We start from the raw sequence: 13,559 nt of genomic DNA, 5'->3' as shown, positions 1-13,559 counted from the left end.
ATAAATATATATATATATATATATATATAAAATAGCCATGGGAAAATATTAGTATTGTTAATATAGGTAGGAAAGAAGGAGGCACCAGCCTTCTATCATTATTTTATGGATATCTGGATGTCCGCAAGACTTTGTCTGGAATATCTTGTTCACTGGCCTACATTGGCTCATAGTTTTAGTAGTGTCATTTGTTCTTATTATGCAAATTTGTGGCCCCCACTCCATTCTTTGATCTTCCTCCCATGGTCCAGTGCAACAAAAATATAATAATACAACACCATATAACAGCTCTCTCTCTCTCTCTCTCTCTCTCTCTCTCAAAATATTAGACACACAAGAACATAGCTAGTCCAGCTTTTTTTTTTTCTTGCTTCCCTTCTTCACAGCCTGTCAAGTCTGAATTATTAACACGGATCGAGGTTATTGGCTTTTTTTATTTTTAGAGGGAGGATTGCTTTGTGTTCTCTCCAAGTAAAGTGAGAGATTGCAGGTTTTGGCCTGCCAAGAGATTTGCTGGTAAAGAGGTGTCAAGGAGTCTTTTTGCCAACATCACCACAGTTATACTGCTTAGATTGCTCCGTCCATGTTTCGAAAAATGATTCATGGGTTCTGATGAGTGAATAATTGGCTAGTTATGCTTTTGATTCTAGTTAGTTTATTAAGCAAAGCCAGCATATGGGTGAAAGCAGTGGCATGAGGGAGGAAGAAGCTCAATGAGATTCGGAGGAGAGAATCACGATCAGGCCATTTTATGTCACAGGTAACGTGACTTTATAAGATGTCTTTTCACAAGTTTGTTGATGACTCTTCATGCAAGTTCTTGTTTGTTTTCATGTAATAAGTAATGTAGGTGATAGCAGCAACTTTTCCTTTTTTTTTTAAAAATACTGCTCCTTCAATCTTTCCGCTCGAGGGGGGTTGGGGACTGTTATGGTGTTATTTGTGCTGTATGCATAGAGATATGTCAACAAGCTTGAAAGTCAAAAGGATCTTCCAATTAAATAGTTAACAGTACACAAATTGATGGTTCTCAAACAGTAAATTTGCTGCAAAAACTGAATCCCTGGCTCTTTCTATCTCATATTCTCTTTTACTATTTAGTAATTAATTAATTTTGCTTTCTCTAAGTTATTAATCTTGAGCATCATCATATTATACTTTGGGCTATTGTGTGATTTCATCATGTGGATAGCAAAAAGGCCACTGGAAGAAACAGGAGGAAGTGGACACTTTCTGAGAGCAATTTTCCTGGGATGAAGACCACTGTTGTTCTAGCCACTGATGGTGGCACCAAAGAAAGAGTGAGAGAGGAAGAAAGATCCACTTCCCATTTTTGGTCTCAATATTGCCCACATCGTATCTTCTTTTCCATCCTTCTTCATTGTCTGTCTACTGTTGGAATATGCTTTCAGAGCTGCCTATGCAGTTTTGAATAATTCCTTCTGTTCACCTTTTATCTAGTACCCCCAAAGACCTCTGTTTCCACAATTTCCTTTATGTAGCAAAATAGTCTGTGGCATCAAAAAGGGATTTGGTAGAATTGAAGGACAATCTTCCGCAATTAAAGGCAAGTATGAGTATTTTTTTTTTTTTTGTTTGGGGGGGGGGGGGGGGGGTGGATGAGTTCCACTAGCTGGAAGTGTTTATCAACTATTTCTAGCAATCATATATGATTTTGACAAGGTTGGAGATAACGTGATCGGATCTTTCCATTAGTTCTTGGTGCCTGAATTTCGCATCAGACACTGACTTAGTCAACCAAACTCTGTCTCCACCTTCATGTAGTGGCTTCCTATAAATCACAACCACCCCACTGAAACTCAAAAAGATAAGAAAGAGGGAGAAATATGGACAAATCTTCTTGTTCTCTGCTAGTTTCAGAATGTCTCAATATCTTCAGAAATTTTTTTATTAAAATTTGGTAATTATTGCGAACTGTTATCAATAGTATACCAGCCAAAAATCCGGGATGTGTCTCAAGATGTATGTTGAAATATGTTATAATTGGAAACAAATTGACAGTTTTATTATTTCAGGCATGGGGACTAAAATTGAATACGCCATCGATCTCTTAGCAGCCTCACCAAACAGCAAAAGCTTTGTTGTGCATTGTGTGGATGACTGGGAGCATTTGCAGATTAGGGGAATAAAGGGGAATTGTTCTAGGACTGGTGTGGACAACCTTGGGGACTCCATGGAGAAGAAGCTTGAAAATCACAGCATAGAATCCATCAAAAGGACAATGCAGATGCATGAAGATGTCTTCAAACACCAGGTACCAGGAATCTTTAGTTACTGATACTCCTCTTTTTTCTTTTCTGCAAATTTTGTAATGATCTGTTCAACATTAACCGGTACAGTTATAGGGCCATGGGCTTGTACCAAGCTTTTTTGGTGTCAAATATTTCTTCCCTGAAATGAAAAATAAAGGCTCCCTTTCAGGCTTTTCACATATATTCTACCTATTTTGGTGAACTCGCTGTGCCAGGAAGGAGTTAGTTGTGCTGGCACATCTGATTCATTAGCATAATGCAAAATACTTACAATCATTGCATTTACTGCCATCACAATCAACACTTTTAGACTTTAGTCCTTTTATCTGGTGGCATCAATAGCTATATTAAACATAACTCTTGTTTCCTGCTATAACAACCAGAGCCACACTATTGGCTTTGTCCATCATTTCCAAGAGCCCCACCAACCACCTCTTAATAAAATATGAGATCATATTCCCTTAATTAACTATTTTCACACACTATTGACTTGTCTCCTTAAAAGTTCTGAACCTTTCAAACATCCTATGAGTTTGCTATTTATCAATTGAACACAGTAATTACAGGAACTTTTTGTTGATGGAAGTTAGCAATGTAATAACAGATTGAAAGTTGCAGGTACGGGAACTCCACAGGCTCTACAGTGTGCAAAAGATGCTAATGGAGGAGCTGAAAAAAGAACTCAAACAAAACATATTTTGTGGTTCCATGACTAACTCAGATATAAACCACTCTCCCTTCATTAACTCCAGCCATCCACCAACAACACAAACCACTGGTGGATTTAATCTTAATTGTCAAAGCTTGAGAGACGATCCAAACTCAAGGGAGAGAAGTGGCAGTTGCTCTGGAGACACCATGAGAATGCCAAGGGGTTTTGATCTTGAAAGGCCTGCTGGGGAAGACATCTCAACGGGAGTCAGCACCACCTTTGACGAAGACCGAGCAGGGCTAAGCTCCCACGGGCCCACCAGAATTCATAAGATGAGCATCGATGGGTCTGCTGAAGATAGCCAAGTGGAGCTGACATTAAGCATTGGTGGTAGCTTGAGCAAGAAGGCATTGAAATCCTCCCAACCTGAATTAGGATTCTGCGAGTCCTCCCATATGGGAAGCAAGGAGCTTGATTCATCTGCCTCTTTCAAATCTGATCGAGGGGAGGACTGCAGTGACCCCACCACCCCCATGAGCAGTTCCAGTGCGATTTTAGATCAGGAAAGAAACCGGCCACATTGGCTTTTCCAAGATCTAAAGCTTAAATAGGACTTCGGACTTGAACTTGTTGATGTTTATCCTTTCAACTCTACATGAACCACTGGATTTACACAGTTTGCGCATTAAGATTCCTGAATTATCTGCCACCTTCCCCTGATAAATGCATAATTAACACCTATTTCTGAGGTGTGTACATTGTTGTAAATAGGTGAACTACCAAGTTATCACCTTACTTGTCCTGTTTATTAGTTTAGTGGGGTGTTTAAGCTTTGAATCTTGGAAGAGCCAATGTGGAAGCAAAACAACTCTCCGATTACATGGGCAGATGGGAACTTAATGAAAGAATGATATGAACAATATGGTATATATGAGGAGATTTCCGCCTCAAAGAGCACCAAAACAGGAGTTATCAAACTGCAGAGTCTAACATGTACAAGATTTCAGATCAAGAAGCATCAAACTTTCGATCGGACAATCGACAAGAAGCCAAATGGGGAATAGAGATTAGTTAAAATTAAAGTCGTTCAACATGATTGAGTTGGCCAAGAGAGTTCTGATGGGATTTCCTTGATCAAGAAATTTGTTGCCAAACTATTTAAAAAAGTGTTTTTTCCAGTGTCATTTTAGGGACTTGGGGTACGATCTCTCAGGCGATTCCTTGTCTCTATCCCCTGCATCCACCATGACAAATTGCAAACTGTAGAACTTGAATGTACGAGCTTATCTGCCACCTATTTATTGTGCTTCTGACTTTGCTTTCAAGGACAAGCAACAGAAGGCAATTCATGCATACTTCTAATGAACTCACTGCGAGTGTTGACACTATGAAGACTAATTCCAGAGATATTTTTTACTTCTTCGGCCAATATGAGTGATACAATAGTACGCAGTATCACTTCCCTCGAGATTCTAATTATCTGCAACAACATGGATTTTCAGGAAGAACAGAACACCGTTGTGGGTTAACGAGACCAAATGAGTTCGAGGAATTTGGTTGTTGGCTTTGTAGCCACCGAGTCCTGGGCCTTCTGTTCTAGGGCTTCATTATGAGTTTCAGATAGGGCCTTGTGTTCTGGGGCTACTTGTTGGGTTTCAAGATTGGGACCCGTAATATGTTGAATTCAGACGAAATAAATGGAATGGAAAATAGACAAAATTTATCGATCTCAAAATCAATATGCGCATTCGGTGGTTTAATGAGTAGCTACCAATCTTATTTTTGGATGCATACTTTTAGATAATCTCGTTAGATGTTTTGTTTTTATTAACAATGGAAAGGATACACCTTGAACACTGCTGTATTCTGATTCTTTTTAATATAACGCATGCTTGATTAGAAAAAGAAAAAAAAACTATTAACCACCGTCATTAATGTAATTTTAGAAGATGTATACTTTCATGTCCTCAAAATTATCAAAATTTTTTATACTTTGTATTTCAAAATTTTTAAAATCGACATATTTTACATTCCAACTATAAAAAGACTTTTTTACATCGTTTTCCAGTTTTGACATGGATAAAAAATAGGCGACTTGACACAATCTTTAACTATATATGCAATGTTAATGACAATGCAAATGTCTGTTATCTTGTCCTAGGTTGCCTCCTTTCAAATAAGAGAAAGGTTATTAAATATTTTTTTTTGTTATCATCCTTCTACAATCTTCTTCCATCTTTCATCTTGTAATGAAGCATTAAGGGCCGGTTTAGATATACAGATAAAACACAAACCATTTCATCTGAAATGTACAGTTTGTTGTATTTGTGTATCCAAACGCAATTCGATTTGTATTCGTAACCTATCTCAACTCATCTCATTACTATTCATTACTATTCATCAATTTTAACTCATAAATTTTATTACTATTCATAACCTATCTCATTATTATTCACAACTCATCTCAACTCATCTTCGAATCCGAACGAATCCTTTTGACCCTTAATAGACCACTGCTTCACGCCCCCCTCCTCCTGCCAACTTCAAATCTTTGAAAAAGTCAAAGTAATCATACCGTCAACTTTATCAAATCCCTAAATTTATTTTACTTATTTTTAATATATTTTAGTGGGACAAAAAATAATTTTTATTTTACTTTATGATTAAGAAAGTATTTTTTAATAATATTATAAATTTGTTTTATTTTTTCAAAATATTTAAAATTGTTAAAAAAATTTATATAAAAAAAGAACTAAAAAAAACACATACTAGAACTCCAGCAGGAGCTTCCAATGGGAGCCCCAACGAGAGCTCTAGCATTATTCAATCTAAAATCATCTCATCTTATCTTTCTATCTAAATATATATTTTTTTTACAAATAATCTCATCTCATGATCTCATCTTAACTCAAAAATTTTACTATTATTTAAAATATCTTATTTTATCTCATTTGAACCGCTAACCAAACCTAAATTATTAAAAACTATTTGTTATTCGTTACTTATCATTGGATGATAAATGAGGAAATGGTGATTCATGCTTGCTTGCTAACATCTTTCCAGTTTTATTTATTCTAATCTAATGAAAGGAGCCATATATGACAGTCTACGTACAGCTAAAATCAGTCTACGGTATCCCTTACGAGCTCTTTCTGCAATAAAAACTTCCAGCTTTTGTACGTCACCTCGGAATATATCTTAAAGAAATTAAGCTTTCCAGCATTCTTTCGAATGCCCCATGCCATCCTCATCAAATTTACACGCCTTTCGCTGGCGAATTAATGCTTATTATCTACGAAATGAAGTTGTTCTACGAAATGCTCATTTTCAAGACGCTGTCCCTGGATTGGACTAATCATTATTACACTCTTTAAGTTACAATCATAATAAGTTCGTAAAGATTGAAATATCTGAGTTGCACTTTACACGTACATGGAGATGATCATACGTACCCTCCCAAATCACAAAGTTTGAAGAAATTAATTTAAGTAAAACCAGGATATGAACAGAAAATAAAGCTGCGAGAAAGAAAGAAAAGTTCTACGTACTGTCTTCTTTTAGTTCACCCTCGTGCAATCTTTTCTAATCTCACCTTGATTTCCAGTCTTGACCCCTACACTTCCAAGTTTTGTAATGGCGCTCACAAAGGCCCGTCTAAAAGCATCGTTGTTTGATGCAAATAAGTTGACGGTGGGCTTTGATCTTGCATCTGTAAACAATACCTGATCAGAGATGAAGAGACCCTTTCCTTGCTGAAGGTTTCTGTAATAGGCGTTGTCTGTTAAGATAAGGCAGCTGTAGAAGATAAAGCCGAAGCCGTAGGAAACTAGAATTTCAATTTTAGTAGACTTAGTCATCGAGTTGTAATCCATTTTTGGATTTTCTCTTATCGGTTTGTTATCTTTCCTACTGTCATCACACTTGTAATTATCTATTAATAATACACTCAACACAACCGAAAGGTAAGTTGAATATTTCCTTCAACATGGTATCAAGAGCCTAAGACTAACGTCGGTAATGGCAGACTCAACCCCACCCATTTCCGAGACTCACGTCTCTTCCCAGTTTGTTCCCCCACCCATTTTTACAAACACCTTCCAGGCACCCACTACATCCCTCCCCAATTTTACACCCATTAAACTTACAAGAGACAATTACTTGCTATGGAAGGCGCAGGTTGTCCCCTATCTCAAAGGTCAGCACTTATTTTCCTTTGTCGATGGATCTTTTGTTTGTCCGTCCCCCATGATCACTACTGCCACACATCAAACCGTGCCTAACCCGGCTTTTATGCAATGGATTATGCAAGACCAATTAATCCTTTCAGCTCTAAATTCATCTCTTTCTGAAACTGTTCTTGCCCATGTTATCAAATGCCATACTTCTCATTAAGTCTGGTTGACGTTGGAAAGAATGTTTATCTCCACATCCCGTGCTAGATCCATGAATCTTCATTACCAACTAGCTACACTCAAGAAATGTGGTTCCTCCATCTCCGACTATTTTCATAAATTCACTACCCTTGCCGATACATTAGCCGCGGCTGATCAACCACTCAATGAATTTGAGTTGGTCTCATTTTTTCTTGTGGTTCTAGGACCAGAATATGATTCATTTGTTACCTCCGTAACAACTCGGGTTGACCCACTTTCTTTGGAAGATCTTTATGGGCATCTGATAGCTCATGAAACTCGGCTGGAACATCATCAATCACTCAATGATCTTACTCTGGGCGGTGTGAATTTTGTATCTCGTTCGCGTGGGTCTCGTGGTGGACGCAGATCTGGGCGTGCCTCTGGTTTCAACACTAGTGCTCGTAGATCTGGTCGATTTAATCGTGGCAGAGATCGTGGTCGAAGCTTTAATTCATCTGAGTCTCGACTTGTTTGTCAAGTATGTAACAAACCGGGACACACTGCTTTACGTTGTTATCATCGTTATGATGAATCTTACGAACGTGATCCATCATCTATGCAAGCATATTACACTGGTTCGTCTTCAACAAGTGATTTGAACTGGTATCTAGACACGGGTGCTACTCATCACTTGACCTCAGATCTTTCCAATCTCAATATCACTGCTGAAGCATATACTGGCCTAGATACAATCCGAATTGGAAATGGCACTGGTTTGAACATTACACATTTCGGCACTTCTAAACTTTCTACTCCTACAATTTCCTTTTTACTTCACAATGTCCTTCATGTGCCTCAAATTACCAAGAATTTACTTTCTGTTCAAAAATTCACTGCAGCTACTAATACTTTTTTGTGAAGGATCGTGCAACGGGGAAAATTCTACTACACGGGCTGAGTAAGAACGGGCTTTATCCTTTCTCTATATCCAATAAAACTTCTCCCCCATCTGCGCTTATTGGTGAACGAGTCTCGCTTCCTCAATGGCACTCTCGGATGGGTCATCCAGCTTTTAAAATTGTTCGTCATGTTTTGTCAAAATTTTCTTTACCAGTTGCCGCATCTAAGTCTAGTCTATCATGCTCTGCATGTTTAAGTTCTAAAAGTCGTCAGTTACCATTTTTTGAGTCATGTACTCGTGCCTCGGCACCATTTGAATTAATTTATAGTGATGTTTGGGGCCCGTCTCCTATTCTTTCTAATAATGGTTTCCGATATTATGTTACCTTTCTAGATTCATATAGTCGGTATACGTGGCAATATCCCATAACTTGCAAAAGTGATGTTATTACTATTTTCCGCAAATTCCAGCCTTTTGTAGAGCGACAATTTAATTGCAAAATTAAATCTCTTCAGTCTGACTGGGGTGGTGAATTTCGTTTACTATCCACATTATTAACCTCTCTTGGCATTTCTCATCGTCGTTCTTGTCCTCATACTCATCAACAAAATGGTGCTATTGAACGTAACACCGTCATATTGTTGAAACTGGTTTGACTCTCTTAACCCATAGTCACGTTCCTCTTAAGTATTGGGATGATGCATTTGATACCGCATGCTATTTAATTAATCGAATGCCATCACCTGTCTCTCAAAATCAATCACCTTTCACTCGTCTTTTTAACAGTAATCCAGATTATTCTTTTCTTCGTGTCTTTGGTTGTGCTTGTTGGCCTAACATTTGTCCATATAATCGCCACAAGTTATAACCTCGATCCATTCGGTGTGTCTTCCTTGGATATAGTCCCAATCATAAAGGTTACAAATGTCTCAACCAACTCACTGGAAAATTAATTATTTCTCGCAATGTGGTTTTTGAAGAGTCCTTATTCTCGTTTCAACTTCAATCCTCCACTCTGAGTCCTCCACAATCTCCCTCTGCACCATTCATTATACCCAAATTAAAGCCCTCTTCTTACTCAACCCGTGCAGCAGATCAGGCCTCGTTGGTACCGGTTCTTCCCAATCAAGCCCATGCTTCTTCGGCCCAGCCCGTGCCATCTCAAACAGCTTCAGCCCACCCAATTATTTCCCCTTTCCCACCCGTCTTCTCTAACCTTTCTCCCTCACTATCACCCGATACCTCTGCACCAAATACCTCCGAAATCCCCTGCTCTCAATCCACTTCAATTTCTCTTCCACCCCAACATCCTATGATCACTCGCTCCAAGCATAATATCTCTAAACCCAAAACACGTACCGATGACACCATCAGATATCCTCTCTCAAAAGCCCTAATTGCCGAAACCGATTCTGTAATGGTTGAACCATCGTGCTACACCAACGCGGCCAAGCATCCTCAATGGAGACATGCTATGAACCAGGAATTTGATGCACTACTTAGAAATGGTACCTGGATTCTTGTACCTCCCACTGATGCCCGAAATGTGATTGGATCAAAATGAGTCTATCGGATAAAAAGGAAGGCAAATGGCGATGTGGAACGCTACAAAGCACGTCTAGTAGCCAAGGGCTATCTTCAACAAGCTGGAGTGGATTTCTCAGAAACTTACAGCCCAGTGATTAAACCCACCACAGTAAGAACAGTTCTCTCTATTGCTATTTCTTCAGGCTGGGAAATTAGACAAATAGATGTACATAATGCTTTCCTACACGGTACACTGACAGAGGAAGTCTTCATGACACAACCTCAAGGGTATACACATCCACAATTTCCAAATCATGTTTGTAAATTGAAAAAGGTCCTGTATGGCCTAAAACAAGCCCCACAGGCGTGGTTCTCGCGCCTTAGTAATCGGCTTCTGGATCTTGGTTTTCATGGCTCACGTTCAGACACTTCTCTATTTATTCATACCTCGTCCACGTTCACCATGTACATCCTCATTTATGTGGATGACATTTTGATCACTTGCTCAGACAAACATGCTATTGATGAGTTGTTGAAATCACTACACAGTGACTTTGCAATCAAGGATTTGGGAAGTCTGAATTTTTTTCTGGGTATTGAAGCTATTAAGTCAGATGGACAACTCATTTTATCTCAACATAGGTATATCATGGATATACTTCAAAAGACAAAAATGCATGAAGCTAAGCCCATTAGCACTCCCATGGCTACCTCCACTAATCTCAGTGCTTTTGACAGTGAAGATTTAAGTGACCCAACCCTTTTTCGTAGCACAGTTGGTGCCTTCCAGTACTTGTCAATCACTAGGCCAGATATAGCTTTCACTGTTAACAAGTTATCTCAGTTCATGCATAAACCGAAGCTTACTCTCTGCAGTCAGCTAAAAGACTACTTCGGTATCTAAAACAGACTATTAACTATGGTCTTGTATTTAGCAAGTCCAACAACCACACTCTCAAAGCATTTTCAGATGCTGACTGGGCTGGGTCATGTGATGGTTGACGATCGACTGGAGGGTTTTGTGTGTTCTCGGGCCAAATCTTATCTCATGGAGTTGCAAAAAGCAAGCAACAGTTGCTCGATCAAGTACTGAAGCGGAATATAAAGCACTTGCCAATACAGCCGCCGAACTCCAATGGCTTCAATCATTACTGCAGGAACTTGGTATTAAAACATCAGCTCCTCCCATCTTATGGTGTGATAATATTGGAGCCACATATTTATCTTCTAATCCAGTTTTTCATGCTCACACGAAGCACATAGAAATTGATTTTCATTTTGTGCGAGATATGGTTGCTAAGAAACTTATTGAAGTGAAGTTTTTGTACTCAAAGGATCAGCTAGCTGATATTTTTACAAAACCTCTTTCTTCATTCCGATTTGCGGCACTCTGATCCAAGCGCAATGTAATTTCCACTTCATTGGACTTGCGGGGGCGTGTTAAGGATAAGGCAGCTATAGAAGATAAAGATAAAGCCGAAGCCGTAGGAAACTAGAGTTTCAATTTCAGTAGACTTAGTCATCGAGTTGTAATCCATTTTTGAATTTTCTCTTATCGGTTTGTTATGTTTCCTACTGTCATCACACTTGTAATTATCTATTAATAATACACTCAACACAACCGAAAGGTAAGTTGAATATTTCCTTCAACAGAATGATCGAGGCGTGGTTGGGTCCATGTTAATGGCATTTCTGGGGTCGACCCTTAATGAACACATCTGTCTTAGCTGTAAAGCATAGGTTAAATTTAGTGTTGGGTCAATCCGGTTTTGAAGGCTGAATCTGTGTATCCTTTTGGAGAACCGGCTGCAATGGGAGGACCCAATTGTTGGCGCACCTAAGATCAGATACATTAAACCTCGGTAACTTCGTGGGATTAGAAAAAAATCTTTTTGTAAGTTTGCGACATCTGATATTATTAGAAAGCATTTGTACTTTTAACTTTCTTTTTAATAATTGTAACGAACCTCACAATAAGCGGTGTGTTTACACATATTATAAATAGAACAACCCGTCCTATTATTTATATACACCATAATTCTAACAAGTTAAGAACAATGCGTACCTGATAATGCAATCACATCTGTCTGGTTGAGACCATGTAAGCCAAACATGGAATTGAGCTGATCCAAGGTAAAATCAGGATGAGGGAGATGCTTTTGAACACTGGCAATTGTAGATATCCTCCCATCACGTCTCCCCAATTCGACGGTATAAGTTGGTCCCCCTGCCTGTGTATTACATGTCATGCATTAACTAAAGCATATATGAGTAGGGGTTTAAAAAGTACTCTGTAAATTATTTCAAGTTGTTGGAAACAAGTAAACTGTATAGCCACTTTCCATCAAAATTTCTCCTGAAAATGACAAGATTGAAAAAGAGAAGACAACGGTTAATTTATGTACATGATGGGGGGGGGGGAGCTCACATACCAATACTACCACATCTCTAGTGGCAAGAGCTAAAATATCAGCACAGGAAACCTTGTTTCTGCACTGAGGATCATTATCAACAGCTGCCTTAGCTTTGATCACAGTGTCAAATCCATCACCAGCAAGAGAAATGTCATCAGGGTGATCCTTCTCTGCTCTATTATTTGGCGAGGCAAGCAACACTGATGCATCACAACCCTATGCATGCCAGAAGAAGCCAATCTCTCAATTAGTCACTGCATGTTTTCAACCAAAACGTCCATGAAAAACGAGAAAAGAATATCTTATCGATCAGGCTAGGCTACAAACCCGGACAAAACAGTCGTGGAAAAAGAGCCGAAGAGTAGCCAGAGCAGTCACAAAGGTCTGTTGGAACTTCTTCGTGACAGCTGAGCGGACTAAAGATTCAACATTGGGGCATGTGTTTCTGTAGAAATCGCTGCGAAGTTGAGCTGAAGCAGGAGTTATAAGGAGGAGAGGAAGAAGTAAAGATGACAAGAGAATGAGGCTGCGAGGAGTTTCCATGATCTTTTGTTGTCGTCCTTTTGCATGCTACGACGTCGAATTGAATTGTCATTTATACGTGAAATTTGAAAGATACAGGATTGGAAGTGAACCAAAATTCTCCCCCAGCCCCCAAAATAGAAAAAAGTGAATGACAGAGGTGGTTGAGATAAAGAAATAAGAATCTACAAGAACACTCTGGCCTTGGTGTATAATTTTTGTTTTTGTTTTTTTTAATTGAGGAAGTTTCAAATGTACACCTCAAATTATCAATTTTTTTTTTTCAATTTGTAACACAAATTACCAAAATCTTCGATTTAAACCTCAAACTATCACATTTGAAATACTCTTAGTTACAACTGATCTTTTACAAACTATTTTGATTCTTGAAACCCATTTTACAACCAACCAATTTACTGTACCAGTTCATTAAAAATAATTTTAATTTTATAGAAGTGTAATTATTTACATCAGCCTATAGATGCAGCACACCTCATGTGCCGTGTTAAAAAAAAAAAAAAAAAAACATCATGTGAGGTGTGCGGAGAGTGCGGCTGATGTATAGCCGCACTCTTTCTAGAATTACCATTCATTTGAGATAGAATTATAAAAAAGTTGTAAATTTATTATTTTCCTTTTGTAACAATTCTAGGCAATATCTAATTTCTTTTGTTTTAGATTGAATGATAAAATTGATCTATTCCAATTTGTTTAAATCTTTATATAATTGATGATTTAACGTGATTTTAGAGTATCATATTACCTAATACTCCAAAGCTTAACGTGATTTAGCACCATTCAAACATAAAATGTTCCATTCGAACGTTTTTTGGAACAAAAATGCTTTGTCTAAAAAAAAAATCTCGTTAGAATGCTTTCGACCGGTTCTGCCCGATTTCATTTAAGACATTTGAA

The 13,559-nt window shown here is 38.3% G+C and overlaps 1 protein-coding gene and 1 pseudogene across 1 annotated transcript; one reads left to right on the top strand and one right to left on the bottom strand.

Annotated features, from left to right (window-relative positions):
* Positions 1–263: 263 nt before the first annotated feature.
* Positions 264–3,770, top strand: LOC121263033 (annotated as a pseudogene).
* A 2,712-nt stretch (positions 3,771–6,482) lies between these two features.
* LOC121263058 (peroxidase 16-like) lies at positions 6,483–12,665 on the bottom strand. The gene is made up of 5 exons (XM_041165839.1): positions 12,450–12,665; positions 12,141–12,338; positions 11,774–11,939; positions 11,360–11,545; positions 6,483–6,703 (listed from the first exon to the last, which is right to left on the bottom strand). The coding sequence occupies exons 1-5, from the start codon at positions 12,663–12,665 to the stop codon at positions 6,483–6,485; spliced, it is 987 nt and encodes a 328-aa protein (XP_041021773.1).
* Between the last annotated feature and the right edge of the window lie 894 nt (positions 12,666–13,559).

This window comes from Juglans microcarpa x Juglans regia, chromosome 4S (genome assembly GCF_004785595.1).
Source record: "Juglans microcarpa x Juglans regia isolate MS1-56 chromosome 4S, Jm3101_v1.0, whole genome shotgun sequence".
Classification (NCBI taxonomy): Eukaryota; Viridiplantae; Streptophyta; class Magnoliopsida; order Fagales; family Juglandaceae; genus Juglans; species Juglans microcarpa x Juglans regia.
This window is presented reverse-complemented; position numbering and strand designations above follow the sequence as displayed.